The 21,155-nt window shown below is 45.3% G+C and overlaps 1 protein-coding gene across 2 annotated transcripts; it reads right to left on the reverse strand.

The window, feature by feature from the left end:
• Positions 1 to 650: 650 nt before the first annotated feature.
• On the reverse strand, positions 651 to 20,636 carry utp25 (UTP25 small subunit processor component). 2 transcript variants are annotated; one of them, XM_061261512.1, is made up of 15 exons: positions 20,483 to 20,636; positions 20,217 to 20,256; positions 19,530 to 19,701; positions 19,119 to 19,403; positions 18,425 to 18,513; positions 16,950 to 17,348; positions 16,113 to 16,329; positions 14,678 to 14,880; positions 13,842 to 14,024; positions 13,521 to 13,630; positions 12,835 to 13,080; positions 4,867 to 5,042; positions 3,013 to 3,162; positions 2,320 to 2,454; positions 651 to 786 (listed from the first exon to the last, which is right to left on the reverse strand). In XM_061261512.1, the coding sequence occupies exons 1-15, from the start codon at positions 20,581 to 20,583 to the stop codon at positions 725 to 727; spliced, it is 2,568 nt and encodes an 855-aa protein (XP_061117496.1). In that variant the 5' UTR covers positions 20,584 to 20,636; the 3' UTR covers positions 651 to 724. The 2 variants fall into 2 exon arrangements, with proteins under 2 accessions (XP_061117496.1, XP_061117504.1); XM_061261520.1 differs by lacking the exons at positions 651 to 786; positions 2,320 to 2,454; positions 3,013 to 3,162; positions 4,867 to 5,042 and adding an exon at positions 10,336 to 11,528.
• Positions 20,637 to 21,155: the final 519 nt, after the last annotated feature.

Here is a 21,155-nt window from a genome sequence, read left to right on the forward strand (position 1 = left end):
GTCTTTGAACATTGAACCAATTCATTGAACTAATTCCAGGGATTTTGTCTGTGCTGCACAGAAGATATAGGATTAAAAAAAATAATAGTCCTATTCATTCCTTCCCGTTTAGGTACCCCGTGCACTTGCTCTGGTACAAAAAGCCCGGTACTCAAACATGGCCACCTCCATGAACTGGCTTCATGTGCCTTTCAGCAGCTCCCATAGGAATCCATATGAAACTCCTGTTCTATATGTCGATTGGGCACACAGACACAAATCATACAAAAAATATATGAAGCAACATATTTTACGTATAAAATACACACATATTTAAGAACGTATTTGAAATGCGGGACATCACGATGATGTACTCCTTATTATCCCACCAATCACACTTTCCCAGTCATGCGATCTTTAAAATCATTGGAAGCGCACAAACAGCGGAAACCGGTTCCAGTCCATAAGGAACTTTATTGAAAATTCTGGCACTCGTGAGCGGTAACAGCATTTTCCATAAAACGGATTGATATACTGTGTGCAATGTTTATTTATTTATTTATTTTTAATTTAACGCGATGTCATCCATGCAAATGTTTCCTGGAAACCATTGTTCTCGCCAACCCCCCCACACCCCCTCCCCTCCCCTCCCACTCTCCGATGGGAAGTGCCAATAATGCATTATTATATTATAAGACGTGTCTTCTTAATTGTTCACACTCGTCTCCCTTCATCATTCCTCACGTTACCGCGGGCCAGCCATCCTTCTGCACTCGTGCATTCTGTAGGCGCACATGTAAAATATACCTGCAAAGCAAACATCCGGACTGTTAAATGTCATGTATGCATTTAAACCCTTGTGTTGCCTTAAGGGGCCAAACATGACCCGCCACTATGTTTAACAGCAGAGAAAACCCCCTAAATTATCTTTTTTCCAATTTGAAATTTGATGACAATGTTTGTGATGAGTGACAGGTTGTTTCTTCATGCAAAATAGAATTCAATTCATTAAAATTCAATTAAGCTGCTTTATTTTACGGGTTTAGTGGAAGCGTGTCATTTTTTACCCTGAGGACAAAGAGTATACAGAATGCTAAAACTACACAAAGGTTAAGGAAGTGGCCATTTTTATTTATTTATATTTAGTTGCAAAGCATAACATGGACCTGGCTTATTAATATATCTATCTATCTCTCTCTCACTCTCTATCTATCTCGCTCTCAAGCAAGATGATTCTTTTTTTCAGAATGTAATATTTTATGGATGCATTCATAGGTACAGAGGATAAAAGATCTCTAAGAGGTGATAAGAGTCCACAAATAACCACATTTAAATAATGGGTTGAATATGAGCTGGCTGCCCGATAGACCACACCAGTATGCAAACTAGACCTTCCCACAGCAGTGCAAGTTCAGAAAATGTGTTCACTTTCAACCTCATTTCAACCTGGTGATTTATTTTAGGATATGCTATGCTGTGGATTAAGAATGTATGTTTATGAGTAGGGCTGGTTCCCACAGCATGACCCCCGTATGGCACTAGTTCCCATACCAACAGCAGGCAGCGGCAACACTCGCCCAACAATAGCTGACATTACATTAGCGTGGACGAAAGTTGCCTTTAGCAAGCTAGCTAACATTAAACTCAGTCACAATGGCAAAAGCTAAATCATATATATATATTTTATGAGCATAAAGTAAAAACCACTGATGAAGTAAAATCATTTAGATTGTTCCATTTATTTGCCGTCGTAAGTTTGGTTCAGGCTCCGATTGGACGTCACCGCAGTTTTAAAAGTGATGTTTTAGCATCGGTAGCCTACCAGTAAAATCGAAACATTACCCATCACTATTTATGAGTGGCTTTGTACAGATAAAAGTTTTGACTATGAATCTTATAATTTCAAAATCAGCATTACTCAGATGACAGGGCGTTACTTCTTCACTTCCTGCTTGCTCCCACCTCCTTCTACTTGCTGTTCACACTCTGGTACTTTTTCACCCAATCTCTCTTTTTCTCTCTCTCTCTCTCTCTCTCTCTCTGAAAGAGATCTTGAGAGATATGAAGAACATTGGAGACAAAACACACATGCAAACATGCACGTAAAGATACACCCACTCATACACAAACACACACGTACACACATGCGCACGCACACACACACACACACACACACACACTTTTATACACATACACATATTTTGCCAATATTACTGTTGCCTCTTGCTGCCCCTTATGTGTAGGATGGCCTCCACTCATCATGAGTGATTCTGCTCCTTGAGCAGAAGCATTTATTAATTCATGAGTTTATTCATTTGCTGATTGGTCGTCAGTCCTCACCTGCGAAAAAGGTCATGAGGAGGCCCACCCAGCCCAGGATGTAGGACCAGGAGAAGCGCCAGTCCCCAAACCGCTTTCCCAGGAAGTTCACCGTCACGCCCGTGTAAATGGCCATCGCCAGCAACACAAACAGAGCTGCACACGGAGAGGCAGAACAAGAGGAGGACGAGAGGAGAGGGAGAGGAGGGGGGAGGAGAGGGGGAGGAGAGGGGGAGGAGAGGGAGAGGAGAGACAGAGGAGAAACAGAGGCGAGGGGGAGGAGAGGGAGAGGACAGGGGAAGGAGAAGAGAGGGGTAGGAGAGACGGAGGAGAGACGGATGAGAGGGAGAAGAGAGGGGGAGGAGAGATGGAGGAATGGGAGAGGGAGAGGAGAGGGAGAGGACAGGGGAAGGAGAGGAGAGGGAGAGGAGAGGGGTAGGAGAGACGGAGGAGAGGCGGATGAGAGGGAGAGGAGAGGGAGAGGAGAGATGGAGGAGAGGGAGAGGAGAGGGAGAGGAAAGGGAGAAGAAGGGGAGGAAGATTTAAGACTGAAGGGCTGGGGATGGAGAGGGTGTGTGTGTGCATGTGTGCGACTGTGAATATTTTGATGTGTTTTACTGTGTTAATGCTAATGGCTGTGTGTGAGTGTGTGAGTTTGCGTGTGTGTGTGTGCGTGTCTGTGTTTGTATGAGAGAGAGAGAGAGAGAGACCCACTGGAGATGAAGAACATGATCCCAGCTGCGAAGGATCGGTTGAACCTCTCGAAGGCCGAGAAGTGGGCGAAGGAGAGGATTCCAGCGATGATCCCCGAAAAACATGACATCGCCGATAAGATCATGAACGCACGAGTGGCGTTCCAGTAGGCTGCGGCAGAGAGAGGGAAAAAGAGGGTGAATGAGGGAGAAAAATACAGAGAGAAAGATGGATACTATTCACGCTTGTGTATTGAAATGTTGGCTATTTCCAGTCATAGACAAAGACATGACATGACAGGGAGATGATTAACAGTTACTAATTACCAGTGATCCCATAATTAGTCATTTTCATGAGAACTCAAACATCCTGCCTCAATCTCATCATAAATTTATCACATGCATCTCATCTCATTGGTTGCATAAAACAGTGAGAGAGAGAGAGAGAGAGAGAGAGAGAGATAAGAAAAGAGAAAATATGTGAGAGATAAATGGCAAGGATAAAAAGACAGGCAAAAACAAATATAAAGGAATGTAAAGGAACACATATATATTAATTTTGCGTTATTTAGGGAAAGGCACCCAGGCATAATTAGGTTTTTAATGGCCTCTGCACATATTGTGTTTCCTACCTTCTTTTCCTCTGATGTTTCAGGTTGTGAATGTCTAATCTAATGTAAATAAATACAGATTCATGTAAAGCTGCCTACAGTTGGATTGGTGACAACAGGCTTGTGTCTTTATTACCAATCGTGTGACTGTTATGTTTCTGCACAATACAAACAGGCACAATATAATTCTGCTAACTTATTAGGTATTCGTTTAGCATGCCCTGTAATGACTCAGTGTACTGTACATAAACTGAAATCAGACAAGGAACTGAATGAACCTCATTTCAGGTTGTTGTAAAATACATTATGAAATGTTGTCATAATGTGTTGTAAAATACATAATGAAATTCAGCCCCCCCCCCAACCAAAATAAAAAATAGTTGTCCTTCCCCTTTTCTATACATGCCAAAAACATCTCCCTCTCCCTTTTGTTTCAACAAAAACAGGAAACTGATTCACATTTGAAGAGAATTCAGATGTGAATCGCGGAAAAGTGTTTCTCTCTGATGAAGAGGCAGGTAATGAGAAAGTGAACTCTATCTCCCCCTCTGGAGACAGAGGTGCACTGCAACTCCAAGTAGCAGAGACCAATGCAGCCTGTCCTTTTCAGTCAGGTCTTTCTGCAGCAAGCTTTTCTGTATATTAATGAGTGTGTTTTGATTTTTGATTTGTTCTGGAGTATCCTCAATGTATTTTTGTTGGCTGTTTTATTTAAGGTTGAAAATTTAGGATACAGACAGTAGTCTCATTTGATTTCAAAATGGCCTCCGAGTTCCGGATTTCAGAAGAATTCTTCTCACCCACGTTTACCCGAAAAGTTTTGAGGACCCATCCTGAACTACGGCGTCGACGCTAGTGGAGATACGTGACGGTTGAGGTAAGGTAATGCGCGGCTCTTTCGGTTAAAGCACAATGCTGCGGCACGTTCGACGAGCCCCGCGGTCTCGGATTGAATTCGGTTCACGTCGGTGCCGACTGCGGCGGGCAGCTCCACAGGGCGATGCACAACTGCCGATCACGTGAGCGGGTTCTCACAACCCCCCCGCAGGTTGAGTGTGCACCCGCGGACTGCCCATGAGAGCCGCGCATGAAAGGCGCCACATCTATGTACACTCACCCGAACCACGCGTGGACGTGGCTGCGCCGGCAGGAAGTTGGCCGTTCCGCATTATCCGCGACATGCTCACGCTACCCGAATTTATTAAAAAGAAATTAACAAAGACATGAAATAAAGAATAAAGGGAATAATGGAGGACTGCACTGACCGATGCTGTCGGTCTGCATGAAACACTTGTTGGTCATGCAGTAGCGCCAGAGCCCCTGGTGGGCAACGCTGCCCGACAGTCTGTACTGCATCCAGTAGTCTGTGGCACAGGAGACCACCAGCAGGATGTTCCCCACGATGGCACAGAACAGCCCTCCTCCCATGAAGCTATACATCCTGGGAAACAGATAGAGAGAGGGAGGGAGGGAGGGAGGGGGAGAAGGAGAGGGAGAGAGGGAGAGAGAGAGGAGAGAGAGGAGAGATAGATTTAAAAACACCTTTATTGAGACATTTTCCAGAAACATAAATGATAGAACCTCAAAAGCAAAGCCATTCACCAAACAGCAAAAAAGAAACAAACCCAAACAAGAGAGAGAGCGAGAGCTACTGGTCACTGAGAGAGAGAGAGGGAGAGAGAGAGAGAGAGAGAGAGAGAGAGAGAGAGAGAGAGAGAGAGAGAGAGAGAGAGAGAGAGAGAGAGAGCTACTGGACACTGAGAGAGAGAGAGAGAGAGAGAGAGAGAGAGAGAGAGAGAGAGAGAGAGAGAGAGAGAGAGGGAGGGAGAGCTACTGGACACTGAGAGAGAGAGAGAGAGAGAGAGAGAGAGAGAGAGCTACTGGACACTGAGAGAGAGAGAGAGAGAGAGAGAGAGAGAGAGAGAGAGAGAGAGCTACTGGACACTGAGAGAGAGAGAGCTGCCAACTGGTAAACCAAACACTTCTAAACACCAGCTCAAGCACCTCAACACAACACACTGCCATAGACCACATACTGCTTTGCTGAACACTCAATACTACTATACACAACACACTGCTCAAAAACCCTCAATACTGAACACTCAATATTTCTATACACAACACACTGCTGAAAAACCCTCAATACTGAACACTCAATATTACTATACACAACACACTGCCCAGCACTTCACAATGCTAAACACTAAACATCACACACTGCTCAAAAACCGTCAATACTGAACACCAGACACTGCTTAACACTGGCAAGTACAGTGTGACTGATCACACCCTGATGCACACTACTGAACACCACTTATACTAGATCCTAATACTACCTCATGAAACATGCCACAGGACATACAATTTACCGTGAACAAAATGGCAACTGCCTACGGGGGAGTCTTCAGCTGTCATTCAGCAAGGGCCGATCCGTTTCAGGATTTTGTGACAAATTCTGCTCTCAATTATTCAAGTAACACAACCGTATCTGACATTTGATTTGACTGCAAGTGTATCCTAACGATTTTACTGTTTACAAGTACAGCAGTATGGGTCTTCATAGTTTATAGAGCTGTCAGAAAACTCAAACTAGTAACTGGTTGGTACAAAAACCAGCGTGTGGACCGGCCTGCCAGGACTGGAGTTCAGCACCCCTGAGCAAAACTGTCAGATGGCTGAACTATTATAGCTAATTAAGTCATTAAGGCCTGACGTTGGCATGAAAACTAGAAACAAATATGGCCTTTGTTGCCCACCTCTGCATCAGGCAGAGCGATCATAACACACCACAAACACAGAGCCTCTTCTCCCATGAATGTTCACACTCAGCAGAAGTTGTAGGATGGGCAGAAAATCCCTAAAATGCAAAATTTAAAATCCCTCCATATTAATGCAAATTAGTGGCAAGTTTTGCTTTGCAGGTGGATTAAACCATACACTACTACTACTACTACTACTACTACTATTATTAATAATAATAATAAAATAATAAGAATAATAATAATGATAATAATAATAATAATAATAATAATAATAATAATAATAATAATAATAGCAAGCCAAACAACCTACATTTCATATGCACATACATACATGTACAATATGTATTAGAAACTGGAGGAAAGGTTTGTTTCATTGTTTTAAGAGATTAAAGCAGATATTTTGGTAAAACTAATACCAATGTTTTAACAATACATAGATTAAATATTTAAAGATCTAATCAGTAAAGATTAGTTTGCTGTGCTGATGATTTTTCCATCAATAACTGTAATTATTATACTTTATACACAATTGCACTAAAATTACAATTTTACTTTACTATGTCGCCTTTGCTTTGTGTATGCAATATTTTATTTGTAACAGGGAGAGAGTCTCTTTCTTTCTCTAGCAAATATACGACAAAATACTGCACCGTCCACTGACACAAACACGTTAAGAGTAAGTATCACAAAATGCGAAACAATGTGAATTAGGTTCATAAATTGTCATTAACTAATTTAGTTGTTAACATGAATTCATAATGGACAAATGCATTAATTGAACCTGACATTAACCTTCAATTAGTTAATGCATTTAACAACTAATTAACATATTTGTAACATGGTATTTATACATTAGCAAACCACAGGATGAACCTTTAATTAGTTAGCAGATACATTAACTGACTTTTTCATTCCAACTAATGTTAACTAATGTAGTTGTTGCCGATAACTAAGGTTGAAGTAATGATGTACAAATGCGTTAACAGAGCTGTACAGATTAACTTCTCAGTTGTACTTAGTTAACAACTACATTAGTTCATGCCAATTCATGGAAGCTTATTGTAAAATGTTACTAATTATTCAGAGGAACATAATTACCAATGGAGTTATATTTCTCAATGAATGCTTGACAAAACATTTTCTGAATAACACAGCAGGGTATGTTATTAATCTATTGCAGTGACTACATCTCACAGTTCTCAGAAAGCATAAGATAACAGAGTATATTGTCACTGTGTATACACTGCCTGCAGGCAAATTCATAACTCGTCACCACGTGTAAGAATGCAAATCCTCAAACACGGCACATTAACTCTGACATCTAAGTGTGCCCTAAAACATTACAGGTCGCACATATGCAAAGCCATGGTGTGTCCAGATCATATGGATATCACAGTATCAGTTTCACAGGGGCAATTACACCAATCTCACCTTGTTGCTCCACAATGATTGATGATGATTAATAACAAGCAAATGTGAAGTTACATTATGATCACACTCTTCTAATGCATTTGCAGGCCACCACTTCCGGGTTTAAAAGGTACTTAGAGGTAGTACATGTAATTAAAATGTAATTAGGTTCATACAAGAAACGTGCTGAGCCCAAAACAACTATGCTTCTATAATGCTATACATTTTCATGTGAACATGTAATATAACTGTTATTACTGATACAGTACCACCAGCAAAGGGACAATCATTTTATTTACAAATAGGAAGGCAGACAGCACTACAACTCAAGGGAATCACCAATATGATCCTTACCTCAAATCTTTAGGAAGAAACCCTCTTAAATAACGGACTTTCCAGTAAGGGAGAGAGAGAGAGAGAGAGAGAGAGAGAGAGAGGGACAGTACAACCCAGCAGTGAGAGAAATGTCAAAGAGAACGCTGTAGGCCAAATTCCAAAAAGTTAACCCCCAGCGTTTCTGTTGATGAAGGCAAAATCCTTTAAAGCACTCGGCCCCCCAGAACAAATGCACTTGAGCTGGCAGGGGGCATGTGATTCTTTGTGGGGGTGGGTGGGCGTGCAGGCTGTGGCAAGGGGGTTGTGCATAGGCCTGCAGTACTGTGCTGCTCAATGCAACATGCTGAAGTGAACACTTTCATTCACTGGAGCACACACACATACACACCGCCGCAGACACACACACACATGCGCACGCACACGCACGCACGCACGCACGCACGCGCACACACACACACACACACACACGCACGCACGCAAACGCACACAGACACACACACGCACGCGCACGCACACACGCAGACACACACATGCACACACACACGCACGCATGCACACGCAGACACACGCAAACACACCACCACACACACACACACGCATGCACGCACACACACACGCATGCACACACAGCCGCAGACATAGACAACTTGACAGACACACACACACACACACACATTGCACGCAGACACACGAGCATGCTCACACACATGAACGCACACATGTATGTGCGACGCATGTGTATGTGTAAATATACGCACATTAAACACCATCCGCCGCAAAATACATTCCCCAGATGTGAGGAGCGAGCGTTCTCCATGCTGTGAGATGTGTGTAGTGACCACAAACACCTTGTCCGGGGCACACGTCTAATTGGAGGATCTTTCAATTCAATGAAAAATTGTTCTGACCCGTTGGACAGCGGAGTGTAGGCAGCCATTCACAAACCCCCCGCACCAGTTTCCCTTTGTGAAGGGCTGATTTTCAGGGCTGATTTGAGCAACTTTGTTTGGGAGAGACACTTCCGATTCCCAAACCAACGGCTTTAAGGGATAACTTTGGAATGCAGCCAATGCATGACAGACAAAAGCAATTGACACCAGAACACCAAAAAATTATTGAACTGCAGGTCCAGTTGTGTTTGTGATCATGGTAATGCAACCACTCCTAAAATGTAATACATTAAGAAAAATTAAGAATGTACATAATTGTGGGCTACTTGGCACAAATTGCAGCATTGACATGAACTATAAAAATCTATTTTATTCATACTGATACTCAGTGTACCCAGGTATATGATTTTGGGCCAGTTTCACAAACGGAGATTAAGCTTAGTCCTGGACTGTTTTGTATGGATAATTTCCACTCAAAATAGAATATAGTCAAGGCCAAATTCAGGATAAAAGATCAGGCTATTTAACTGCCAGTATTTCACAACAATAGGTGACACAACAATAGTTGAGTTAAGCTAAGAAGGCATGTGTCAAAGTACCACAGAAACACCATTTCAGCCAGATTTCACAGTCCACGGCAGGCGATACTTACTTGCCAGTGCAGAGGACACATCCCTATGATGAGAAGAGGTTGCATGTTTCAGGAACCGGCTAACGTGGGTAGTTAAACACTAAAGGACATTGGTGCCGTTGAAGGTGACCTGAAGGTCTTGTTAGCGCCTTGCTCAGGTGTAGGATCGCAAATACATGGTTAGAATGTTCTCAACTGCAAATTCTAATGCAGCTGGTAACGGAGTTACCTAAACCACTTTCAATTCTGAAAATGAAAAATCCACAAAACCTACTCTTCGAGGGGTTATAGGCAAGTGGAAATTAGGCTTCTATGTGAAGAACAGAATTGGTATTTTCTGCCAGAGGAAACTGCAGGTGACGAAGGCCACGCAGTGTCTTAACTCTAAGGAGCCCATGTCAGAAGGCTCAATGATGGCAGTCTGAGCTAAAGAACGCCCTTAGGGTGGCGGTTGCCCTTAAGATGGAGGAGGTGAGAAGGGAATAAGAGTTCAGTGTACTGATAATGCAGAGGCTGAACGCAGTGCTGTATACTTAGATTTTGTGTTTTGTTCGATTTTGTTGTAATGCCGAGTACTTTAAAGGCACTTTGAATAATAACAATAATAATGCATTTTATTCATAACGTGAAGGTGCTGCTAAATGTACATGACGGAGGTGTTAAAGGACCCTGCCTTTTTCGCGAAAGCTCAACAGGACAAGCAGCCATTCCTCGGCGTTGTTTATTCAGACGTATGGCAACTGAGGACGATGAATACGCACATCATAAACAACCCACAGCACAAAATTCATTCCCCTTTTCAGTTTTTCTTTTAAAACTAATTCCACAAATTAATTTTCATGGAAAACATACAGTGAAACATGAACTGTAAAATACAAAAACATTAACTGTTATTATCAGTCCTTTACACGTTATTTAAACGTGTAAAGAGAAAAGCATGCTGCTGATTGGATGGATGCACGGTAGAGAAGCAGGACATGTTGTTCTAGCCACACCCGATCTTCAGCGCTCTCTCAGCGTTTAGGGAGAGAACTGGTTCACCTATACGGGAGCGACACCACAAACACCAACCCCGGACCACGGCCGATATCACAGCCACTCTCCTGAATGCCGTCTCCACGTCGGAGTGGGGACTTCAGTCTCAGGAACAGGTCTACATGACATCAAGAGAACCACTCTTTATAGTACTTTTCAAACTCCAGTCCTGGTGGGCTGCAGTGTCTGCAGGTTTAAATCCAGTCCTGGAGGACCACAGCATCTGCAGGTTTAACTCCAGTCCTGGAGGGCTGCAGTGTCTGCTGGTTTAACTCCAGTCCTGGAGGACCACAGCATCTGCAGGTTTAACTCCAGTCCTGGAGGGCTGCAGTGTCTGCTGGTTTAACTCCAGTCCTGGAGGGGGCGCTGTGTCTGCAGGTTTAACTCCAGTCCTGGAGGGGGCGCTGTGTCTGCCAGTTTTCCGGAATGGTTAATCATCGATTGGTTTGAGGAGTCCACACACCATGTTCTGAACGCCTCGATTGGCCGCCGATTGAAAGAAAACTACAAACACCAGAAGACACCGCGGCCCTCCGGGACCGGCGTTCGACGGCCCCGCTCCAGCGCCTCTCGGGAGACGGCGCGCCCCGCCCCGGGCGACCCCCCCCGGTCAGACGGCCTTGTCCTCCCCGGTGACGAACAGGTGCACGGCCTTCTGGGACTGCAGCATGAGCGCGGCCCTCTCCGCGCCGGCGACGGCGGCCAGCCGCTGCGCGTCGTAGCGGGAGAACAGCGCCGTGCACGTCCAGCCGGCCTCCTCCCCGCCGCTCCCCGCGCGCAGCATGTTGCACACCTCGCTGTAGAAGTGCGCGTACGCCGGCAGCCCGTAGAACAGCAGGTTACGGATGCCCTTTATCGCGTACCTGAGGAGAGGTGTGTGAGAGCTTAAACGTCCATTCTTCATTCTTCATTACCATGCAAACGCGTCCTCCACATTAAACATGTTGTAATACTTTATTCATACACTCGCCGAGCACTTTATTAGGAACTTTATTACACCTACTTATTAATGCGATTATCTGATCAGCCAATTGTGTGGCAGCAGTGCATAACATCGTGTAGATATGGGTCAGGAGCTTTGGTTAATGTTCACATAACGACACATTATGGTATGCAGAAGAGCATCTCTGAACACACAACGCATCATAACTCTAAGTGGGCAGGCTACAGCAGTAGAAGTGTAATAAATATCTAATAAAGTGCTCGGTGAGTGTGTATATATACAGTGTACTTTCACACCAAAGTTTTTTTCCATCAATTTCTAGGAAAACATGATTTGATGTCATTGTGTACCAGCGAACGTGTGTGTCGCTCAAATGTTTTACTCGCGTATACATCATATTGCAGAAGCTACTCTGTTGCTGTAACTTCCATTTTAGCGTGTCTTTAGATTGTCTAGAGATTGTGTGAAAGGCACGTCTGTGAGTGTGATTGTGTGTGATTATGTGTGTGTGTGTGTGAGCAAATGTGCAAGTATAAAGACAGCGGTTTATCAACAATATACTAAATGGTAAATGGCAGGCATTTATATAGCGCCTTTATCCAAAGCGCTGAACAATTTGATGCTTCTCCATTCACCCATTCATACACACACTCACACACCGACGGTGATTGGCTGCCATGCAAGGCCCCGACCAGCTCGTCAGGAGCATTTTGGGGTTAGGTGTCTTGCTCAGGGACACTTCGACACAGCCCGGGCGGGGGATCGAACCGGCAAGCCTCCGACTGCCAGACAACTACTCTTACTGCCTGAGCCATGTCGCCCCTAAATGTCCTGGTACACAGAGTAGGGGTGTTGCCCTGTGTTCTGGTCAAACTCAAAATTTGAAAAGCAGGCCATCAAATCGCACACAAATTTGAGAAAATGTGGGTGTGATTAGGATTGGGGTTTTTTGGCCATTCCAACTTAGTTTGAAATTCTTTAAACAGTTTATAGCATTTTGTAAAATGCAAATGTTAGTGTTTAGGTCTTATGCCTCAAAAAATATATATAAATCAATCGTGCATTAATGCATGCCAATACCAGGGGTGTCGAAATACATTTTCATGGTCACCTGCAAAAACTGACTTTCAAAAACTAGTTTCTGTTTGTTCTAGTAGATCCAGGGCCCTGGGACGAGCCCCTCCTGCTGAAAGGCGGTACAGTTTTTAAGGGGGGCGTTCGCTCACCTCTTGTAGAAGTGGAAACGCTCGGTGAAGAGCAGGAACTGCGTGTCGCCTTTCTGGAAGAAGTGCCGTGCCCGGGACACCTCGGACTTCTTGGAGTACTCGCAGATGGAGGAGAAGTTCATGTCCTCCTTCTTCAGATAGTTGCGCAGGCGCACGTAGTCGAAGTACGACGGGACGTAGATCAGCGTGTGGGACATGACCGCGTCTCGGTACTGAGGCAGCACCTTATCCACGAAGAACTGGAACCTGCAGAGAGACGGCCACCTCTGAGTCTCTCTCTCCCTCTGTCAGTCTCTCTCTCTCGCTCTCTCTGTCAGTCACTCGCTCACACTCCCGCTCACACTCCCGCTCACACTCCCGCTCACACTCCCGCTCACACTCCCGCTCACACTCCCGCTCACACTCCCTCATACACATTCACAGCGGCAGAACGTTTTATGGCTGGTAAAGCCAGAGCATGTGTTCGGTTTAACACCTAATGCATACATGTCATGAAAACACATTTTCGCACACTTCCCAAGATCATATAACGTATACAGTACGTGTGGAAATAGTTAATACTTGCCGAAATCGCATTTAATAGGAGAAAAGACAAAATGTACCAGACATTTGCGATAAGGCCTTTTCCTTGAATGAAGAACGGGGCCCTCTAGTGTCCATGACTCAGAACTACAGATTGCTGTTACCTGGCGTCCTGATCCATGAAGCTGTCAGAACTGAACCTCTGGAAGACGTGAGGCAGCTGCACCACAACCTGGCAGATAGACCCCGTTTTAGGCAAATTCTTCACAGCAACCTGAAAAATAAACAATATCACAGCATTAAGATGTGGTATTAGATGTTGACAATAGGTCACAATTTGACAACTGAAACACAGCCATTTTGAAGGTCTGAGGTATGAAATATTGGGGATAAAAATAGCCCAAAAAGACCATTTCACTGGTGCTTCGTCAAACACTCAGCATTTGGAACGGCTGTTGGGTTGGCACAGGGAGGTGCAGGCTAACCTGGCCCCTGTAGTTGAAGCAGTGCTTGGACAGGATGTTGTTGATCTGGGGGTCCTGGATGGCGCTGAACACCAGGGTTTGGCGGTAGCACTGCGCCCAGTTATTGAGGTTCCACATGCGCACCCTGGAAAAGTCCACTCCGTGAGAGTCCAGCGGCTGCAGGTTCAGATGCTTCATCACATGCTGAAGAAAACAGAGACGTGGATTGTGGGTAAAGCTGTGCCGTTATGACAACAAAACCCCAAAACACTTCCATTCCTGTCTACTTTCGTGCCGAGAAAAAGGTCATATGACACACAGATCTACAGACCCAACAGACACTCAGAGATATCCTATTCTTAACAGTGAATTCTCTCACTCCTTCCCTTTCGAACGGACAAATCGTATTAATAATGAAGGGGTGTAGTCATGCACAACACTGTGGCAATTCTGAACAGCAACATGACGCCTTTTGTAGTCAGCAAGCAGAACAGACCAAAGGAATTCAGGTGCTTGACCATCTGGTCAGTGAAGAAAAGGCCAGGCCAACTCTGTTCCTGGAGATCCTGTAAGCTTTCATTTCAACCCCAATGTGTGCACATTAGTGATTTCACTAATTAGCACCTCAACAATATATTTAGCTGTTGAATGATGAGTGCTTTGTTAGGGTCGAAGAGAAAACCTACAGGATGGTAGACCTCCGTAAACATGATCGGGCAGCCCTGCCCCAACTGAAGACTGAGGTGAGCTTTGTCAGATTCGGAGCGAAATCCTACAGGGCGGCAGACCTCCGTGAAACATGATTGGGCAGCCCTGCCACAGGATTTATCGACAGGCGAGGAAGACGAGGGCCCTACCAGCACGTGCTCCCAGTTCTGCATGAGGAAGACGTCGGCCTGGTCCACCACCAGGAGCTGGATGGAGGAGAGGAAGTCGAAGTCGCGCGCGGACTCGCCCTCCGTGCCCAGCATGGTGCGCAGGCCCAGCGGCGAGGCGATGATGATGTCAGAGGAGTAGAAGGGGGAGTACAGGCGGACGCTCCTCCGGAGTATGGACACGCCTGCGTGGGCGGGGCAGGAGGGCACATTTGGGCAGAAGGGGCGGAAGACACTGTTCAACGTCAACATGATGGACATTAACATTGTACAAAAGCTTAATGAGATCAGTGTCCTTCAGGTAGGATCCCAGCTACCACAAAAGAGTGGCAATGTTATTCCATTGACAACACTCTGAAGTAATGACTTAAGTAATTATGAGAACATTTTGTGATATATTACTCTGCGTTAATTTAGCGGAAAATCTTATTGAGTGACGTACAATGGAAGAGCAACTTAAAATGTATGACTTACAAAGGAGGAAAACTCCATTACCAAAAGAAAGTTAACAAACAGACTCAGCAGTTAAGCTGATATTGTATTGTTGTACTCAAGGTATTCTTGCTGCCAACTGTGGTATGCTAGTTCGTAAGTTGATGTATTCTTTAAGGGTTCCAATTGTATCTGTATGGTCACACTAGGACTCAGAACCGTACTGTCCTCTCGGGTCCTCTTCACACTTGTTCCTGTGTTCGATCTGCACTTCATTGTACGTCGCTCTGGATAAGATCGTCTGCTAAATGCTTTGTAATGTAATGTAAAAAAATAAAAAATAAAAATAAAATGCCTTCTTTCAAGCCAGTAATTGGTCATATATGAGGACCATGTCAGTATTTATGCACTTCAAGGAGAACAAACACCAGAGAGATAGTGGGACAACTATTTTTGAGAAGCTTCATTTAACCCCGTAAGGTGTAAGATAACAAATACATCACATTCTAAAGCTGATGTAACAACGACTACTGGTGATTATAAGCATGTGTAATGTAAGGTGTAAGATAACAAATACATCACATTCTAAAGCTGATGTAACAACGACTACTGGTGATTATAAGCATGTGTAATGTAAGGTGTAAGATAACAAATACATCACATTCTAAAGCTGATGTAACAACGACTACTGGTGATTATAAGCATGTGTAATGTAAGGTGTAAGATAACAAATACATCACATTCTAAAGCTGATGTAACAACGACTACTGGTGATTATAAGCATGTGTAATGTAAGGTGTAAGATAACAAATACATCACATTCTAAAGCTGATGTAACAACGACTACTGGTGATTATAAGCAAGTGTCATCTTGACTTGAAAAGTGCGTGGGATGTATTATGGAAAAGAAGCAGCAGAGCCATGTTGGCATGGGAAAACCCAATAAAGACGACATTGTTCATTTAAAAAGGGGTCTCTGTCTGACCTATCCTGAAGTGGTCGTCCACGTTGCCGGAGAAGGTGGCGTGGTAGTCCTCAGGCCTGGAGAGGTTGGGCGGCCTGTCCTCCGACTCTTCTCCGAACTCGTCCTTGAACCTCTTCTTGTTGCTGACGTCCATCTTGCGGCCGCGGGACTCCAGGAGGCTGACGAGCATGTGCACCACCCGCAGGGCGCAGTCCCGGAACGGGAGCAGGATCAGGACCTGTGGGGAGAGCAGAGGGCTCACACTCAGAGCAGGGAGCAGGATCAGGACCTGTGGGGAGAGCAGAGGGGCTCACACTCAGAGCAGGGAGCAGGATCAGGACCTGTGGGGAGAGCAGAGGGGCTCACACTCAGAGCAGGGAGCAGGATCAGGACCTGTGGGGAGAGCAGAGGGGCTCACACTCAGAGCAGGGAGCAGGATCAGGACCTGTGGGGACAGCAGAGGGGCTCACACTCAGAGCAGGGAGCAGGATCAGGACCTGTGGGGACAGCAGAGGGGCTCACACTCAGAGCAGGGAGCAGGATCAGGACCTGTGGGGAGAGCAGAGGGGCTCACAATCAGAGCAGGGAGCAGGATCAGGACCTGTGGGGAGAGCAGGGGGGGCTCACACTCAGAGCAGGGAGCAGGATCAGGACCTGTGGGGAGAGCAGAGGAGGTCACACACACACTCGCACACACACTCGCACACACACTCGCACACACACTCGCACACACACACACAGGATCAAGACCGGTGGGGAGAGCAGAGGAGGTCACACACACGTGCTCACACTCACACTAGCCAGCAGCACAGAAGAACTCTATGAGCCCGTGTGGCTGCTTCATTCATGGGCGCTCACCTTGGGCCGAGTCAGGCCCTGGTCCCGCAGCTCCTCCTGGTGGTCGTCGCCGGCCTTGCGCTCCCTCAGCTGGGTGTTGTGGGCCAGGACGCGGGAGTTGGCCTTCATGACGTGGTTGAGGGCGTGCAGGCAGTAGGCGCTGCGCACCTGAGGCGCCTCCACCAGAGGCGAGCTCTCCGGGAAGTACACGTCCCGGTAGGAGCCCATCAGACCCAGCAGCTCCTGCTGCAGCGGACTCACGTCCTCTGGCGCCCCCTGGGGGAGGGAGGGCCTGTTCACGGCAGGCCAGGTGGCCTCCAGGGCCTTGTGGAGGTGGGGCTGGCTCCTGCCATCCTCCTTGCTCAGGGAGCTGAATCGCTCCACGGTGGAGGTGAACACCAGGGACCCCAATTTAGGCCACTGTGGGGCGGGGCAGAGGATAAGCACCCGGGGATCAGAACTTAGTTTCAACAAGACATTAATGCCTTCACTGCTACTGAACTACAACAGCTCTGTCATGACATTAAAGCCTTCACTGCTGCTACTGAACTACAACAGCTGTCATGACATCAATGCCTTCACTGATACTGAACTACAACAGCTCTGTCATGACATTAAAGCCTTCACTGCTACTGAACTACAACAGCTCTGTCATGACATCAATGCCTTCACTGCTACTGAACTACAACAGACCTGTCATGACAAATGACTTCAACAGAGCCATTATGACACTGAAAGAACTTCACTATTAAACTTCAAAAGGTACACCATGACATTAAAACCTTCACTACTGAACTTTAACAGATTGCATTATGCCATTAAAGCCTTCGCTATTGAACCTGGACAGATCCATCTGGAAAATTAAGGACCTCACTTTCTGACTGACTTTATATATAAACCTGACTTTATATTTTGTAATGGCTCAGGTGGTAAGAGCAGTCGTCTGGCAGTCGGAGGGTTGCCGGTTCGAATCCCACCCTGGGTGTGTTCTTGAGCAAGACACCTAACCCCCAAATGCTCCTGACGAGCTGGTTGGTACCTTGCATGGCAGGCAATCGCCGTTGGTGTGTGAGTGTATGTATGAATGGGTGAATGAGAAGCATCAATTGTACAGCGCTTTGGATAAAGGCGCTATATAAATGCCAACCATATACCATTCACCATTTGTAAGTAAAATAACCATTAGAACAAATGTGCTGCTACTTCCAGATACATTCAGATATTGAAATGCGTTGAGGGCTAGCAAAACTGCAACACGACTATGTCCAGCAGGTAGGAGACGCTTACAGCCATAGCCACACATTGTCCCATATTGGACACAGTTTAATGTAGCATCGGCCACAGCACAAGACAAAAACCTATTACTATCTTTATAAACATCATGGAATTGACATGTTCAGGAAGTCAGTGAGTCCTGAGGTGATTCTGTGGACCTGCTTCTGGTGCCTCTGGTGGAAACGGCACTCATAGCTATTAAAGTAACTGCTATTCCGTACCCTGGTCTGGGTCCTGGTTCTGCTCCCAGTTTGTGTTTGCTTCACTTCCTCTTCACTCAGCTCCGTTTCCAGGTGCTGCATGAAGGGGTCTGTGCACACAGAGTGAGAACAGTAAACTTTCTCAAGCAGGGCTCCTATTCCTGGACTCACACACACACACTCACACACTCACACACAGGATCAGGACCCATCAGATCAGAAGGCGTCTATGCACACAGAGAGAGAACAGTAAACTTTCTAAAACAGGGCTCCTATTCCTGGAGTGCACTGTAGTGTAATCGGCAGAAAACAGGGCTTGAATTGTAACATTGAGCAAGGTAGTTGACCTGAACAGTATTGGTACATCCCGCTGTGAAACATTGACACTGTAAAAATGCTAAAAAGCTGTGCAAGTCACTCAGAGAATCTGCTAAATAGCAGTAATATAAAGTAATGACACGTAATCATGATGTAATAAGTGTCCTGTAGGTTTTCATTCCAACCCTAACACAGCACACCTCTTGTAACAGCTAGAGATCTCGTTGAGCTGCCAATTAGTTCAAAAAACCTACAGTATGTCCATGAATGGGATTGGCCAGCCCTGTTCTAAAGCAATTATACTTCTTCACACGCTACAGCGACAGCGGCGTGATTGCGTGAAAAGACCACAGCTCGCTGCGCTAGGGTGCCAGTGTCCCAGGAAACTGCCGCTTACCCTGGGTGTCACCCTGCAGTAGTGGGGCCTCCAGAGCCTCTGGCTCCCCCTCCTGCTCCTCCTCCTCTTGGAAGTTAGTCTCCAGGCTGAACTGGGACTCGTGCTCTTTGTCCGTGAACTCCTCAGCCACTTTGACATCATCCCCCTCAGCCGCACCCTCTTCCTCTTCCTCTTCCTCTCCCTCCTTTTCCTCCTCTGCATCCTCTCCTTCTTGCTCTCTGGGTGCTTCATCTACAGCTTCATCATCGTCGTCATCCTCCTCGCCACTGTCACTCGCGCCTTCTTCTGTAGAAACCGGAGGAGAGAAAACGTCAGTTGTATTAGGATGCTAACTTCCAGCACACGACCCTGCTACGGCTACATTTAAAGACAAGAGAGACACATCGAGAGACTCTGCATAAGACCCCTCACCGTCCTCCTCGAGCTGCCCTTCTGCCTCACTGTCACTTTCTTCATCTTCATCTTCGCTCTCCTCCTCTGCAGCAGGCTGGCTCAGCGTTGACAGAAGCTTCTGGTAGGCGGACTCGCGTTCTGGTTCGCTCTCCGTGTCACTCTCAGCGCTGGACTGCTCCGGGCTGTCGCGCTGGTGGTCAGGGAGCAACCTTGCTAGTTAGCACAATAACGACTGTGCATGTATATGCTATCGTTATAGCCATGCCAGCGTTATGACACTGCTTGCTTTAAGGTTAGCAGCTGACGCTAGTCATGCACATGTCGATAAAGCGATACAAATAGAAAAGCTTCTTCATACAAATACGAATGAAAAACTGAACGAATACTAGCGATGTGCAACTATATTAGCATGATATTAGCGAGTTATCAAGTAAATGATTCAGCGTATTTAAATAGTGCGTATTTAACTAGTTATGGATTGATTTCATGCTTTCAACCTGTGGAAGAACCTATGCACTTGTGCGTCGCTTTGGATTACAAAAGCGTCTGCCAAATGACTAAAAGGTAAATGTAAAATGATCAACCACAGCGTTTAACGTTTGCAAGCCAACATGGAGTGTCACCGAATCAAAGCAAAATACTCCCTGTAGGAGTTGAATTAAGATTAGCAGAAATCTAGCAAGGTGAATAAACTGCAGCGCTCACCAAATTCACAATCTGTGTCTTCTCGGGCTTTTCATTGACGCTAAAGGACATAACAAAATGTTAAAAAGCTAAGCAAACATTAAACACATTTAAAACAAAGCGTCCGCGTAACTAACAACACAGTTATATTATTTTAGCTCATGAAATGTCCATTTGCCAGCTAACTTATTAGGTTATCTAAAGGTAACCAGCTATCTGGCTAGCTTGTCAGCAATGCAATTTATGGATCTGTGCTACTGAAAACTGCTTATCAGTTCCGTACTTACTTGTCATGGAAAGGGTGCTGCTCTCCGAATTCTTTCAGATGTTTCTTCTGTTTTTTAGTTAAATTACTAAAAATGTTACTTTTCTGCCTTCTCTTCCCCATCACGACTTCGACTTTACACACAAATCCCACGTGCACTGCACCGTTTCCGCTAAAGAACTCCAAGGCACATTAACCAATAAGAAATAAGGCTGCATAAGACGTATTATTTAAGCGACGTGAGTGACGTCAACAACAGGCACATATAAACAAAGTGCCCTTTCTTGCTAGTTTCCGCACTTGAAAATATATATATATAAATGGATGATAAATATTTTCGAAAAACTCAAGAGCATGATCCATGTTGATATGGTCATTTAAGTTTTTTTTTCTTATTCTGGTTACAAATGTACCATTAAATTGGAGGAAGGGAGGTTAAAGTGAGGCTATTATCTTCCATGTTGCTAAAGCTTGAAAAACGCTGAGCCAGTTCCCGTTTTAAAACATGTCAAATGGACAATGGTTGCTCCGCTTATGGCTGCATACAAGTGTGAGAACTTAGAATTGGTATGGTATTGGTATCCACAGGTATGTGTTCAGCCGTAGTTGTATGTCTAGCTACCTATGTGGTACTAACGCAACAATGGTTTCTACTAGCTGTGTTCACGTTATGGAGATGACACGGCTTAACAATA

The sequence above is a fragment of the Conger conger genome, chromosome 1 (genome assembly GCF_963514075.1).
Source record: "Conger conger chromosome 1, fConCon1.1, whole genome shotgun sequence".
Classification (NCBI taxonomy): Eukaryota; Metazoa; Chordata; class Actinopteri; order Anguilliformes; family Congridae; genus Conger; species Conger conger.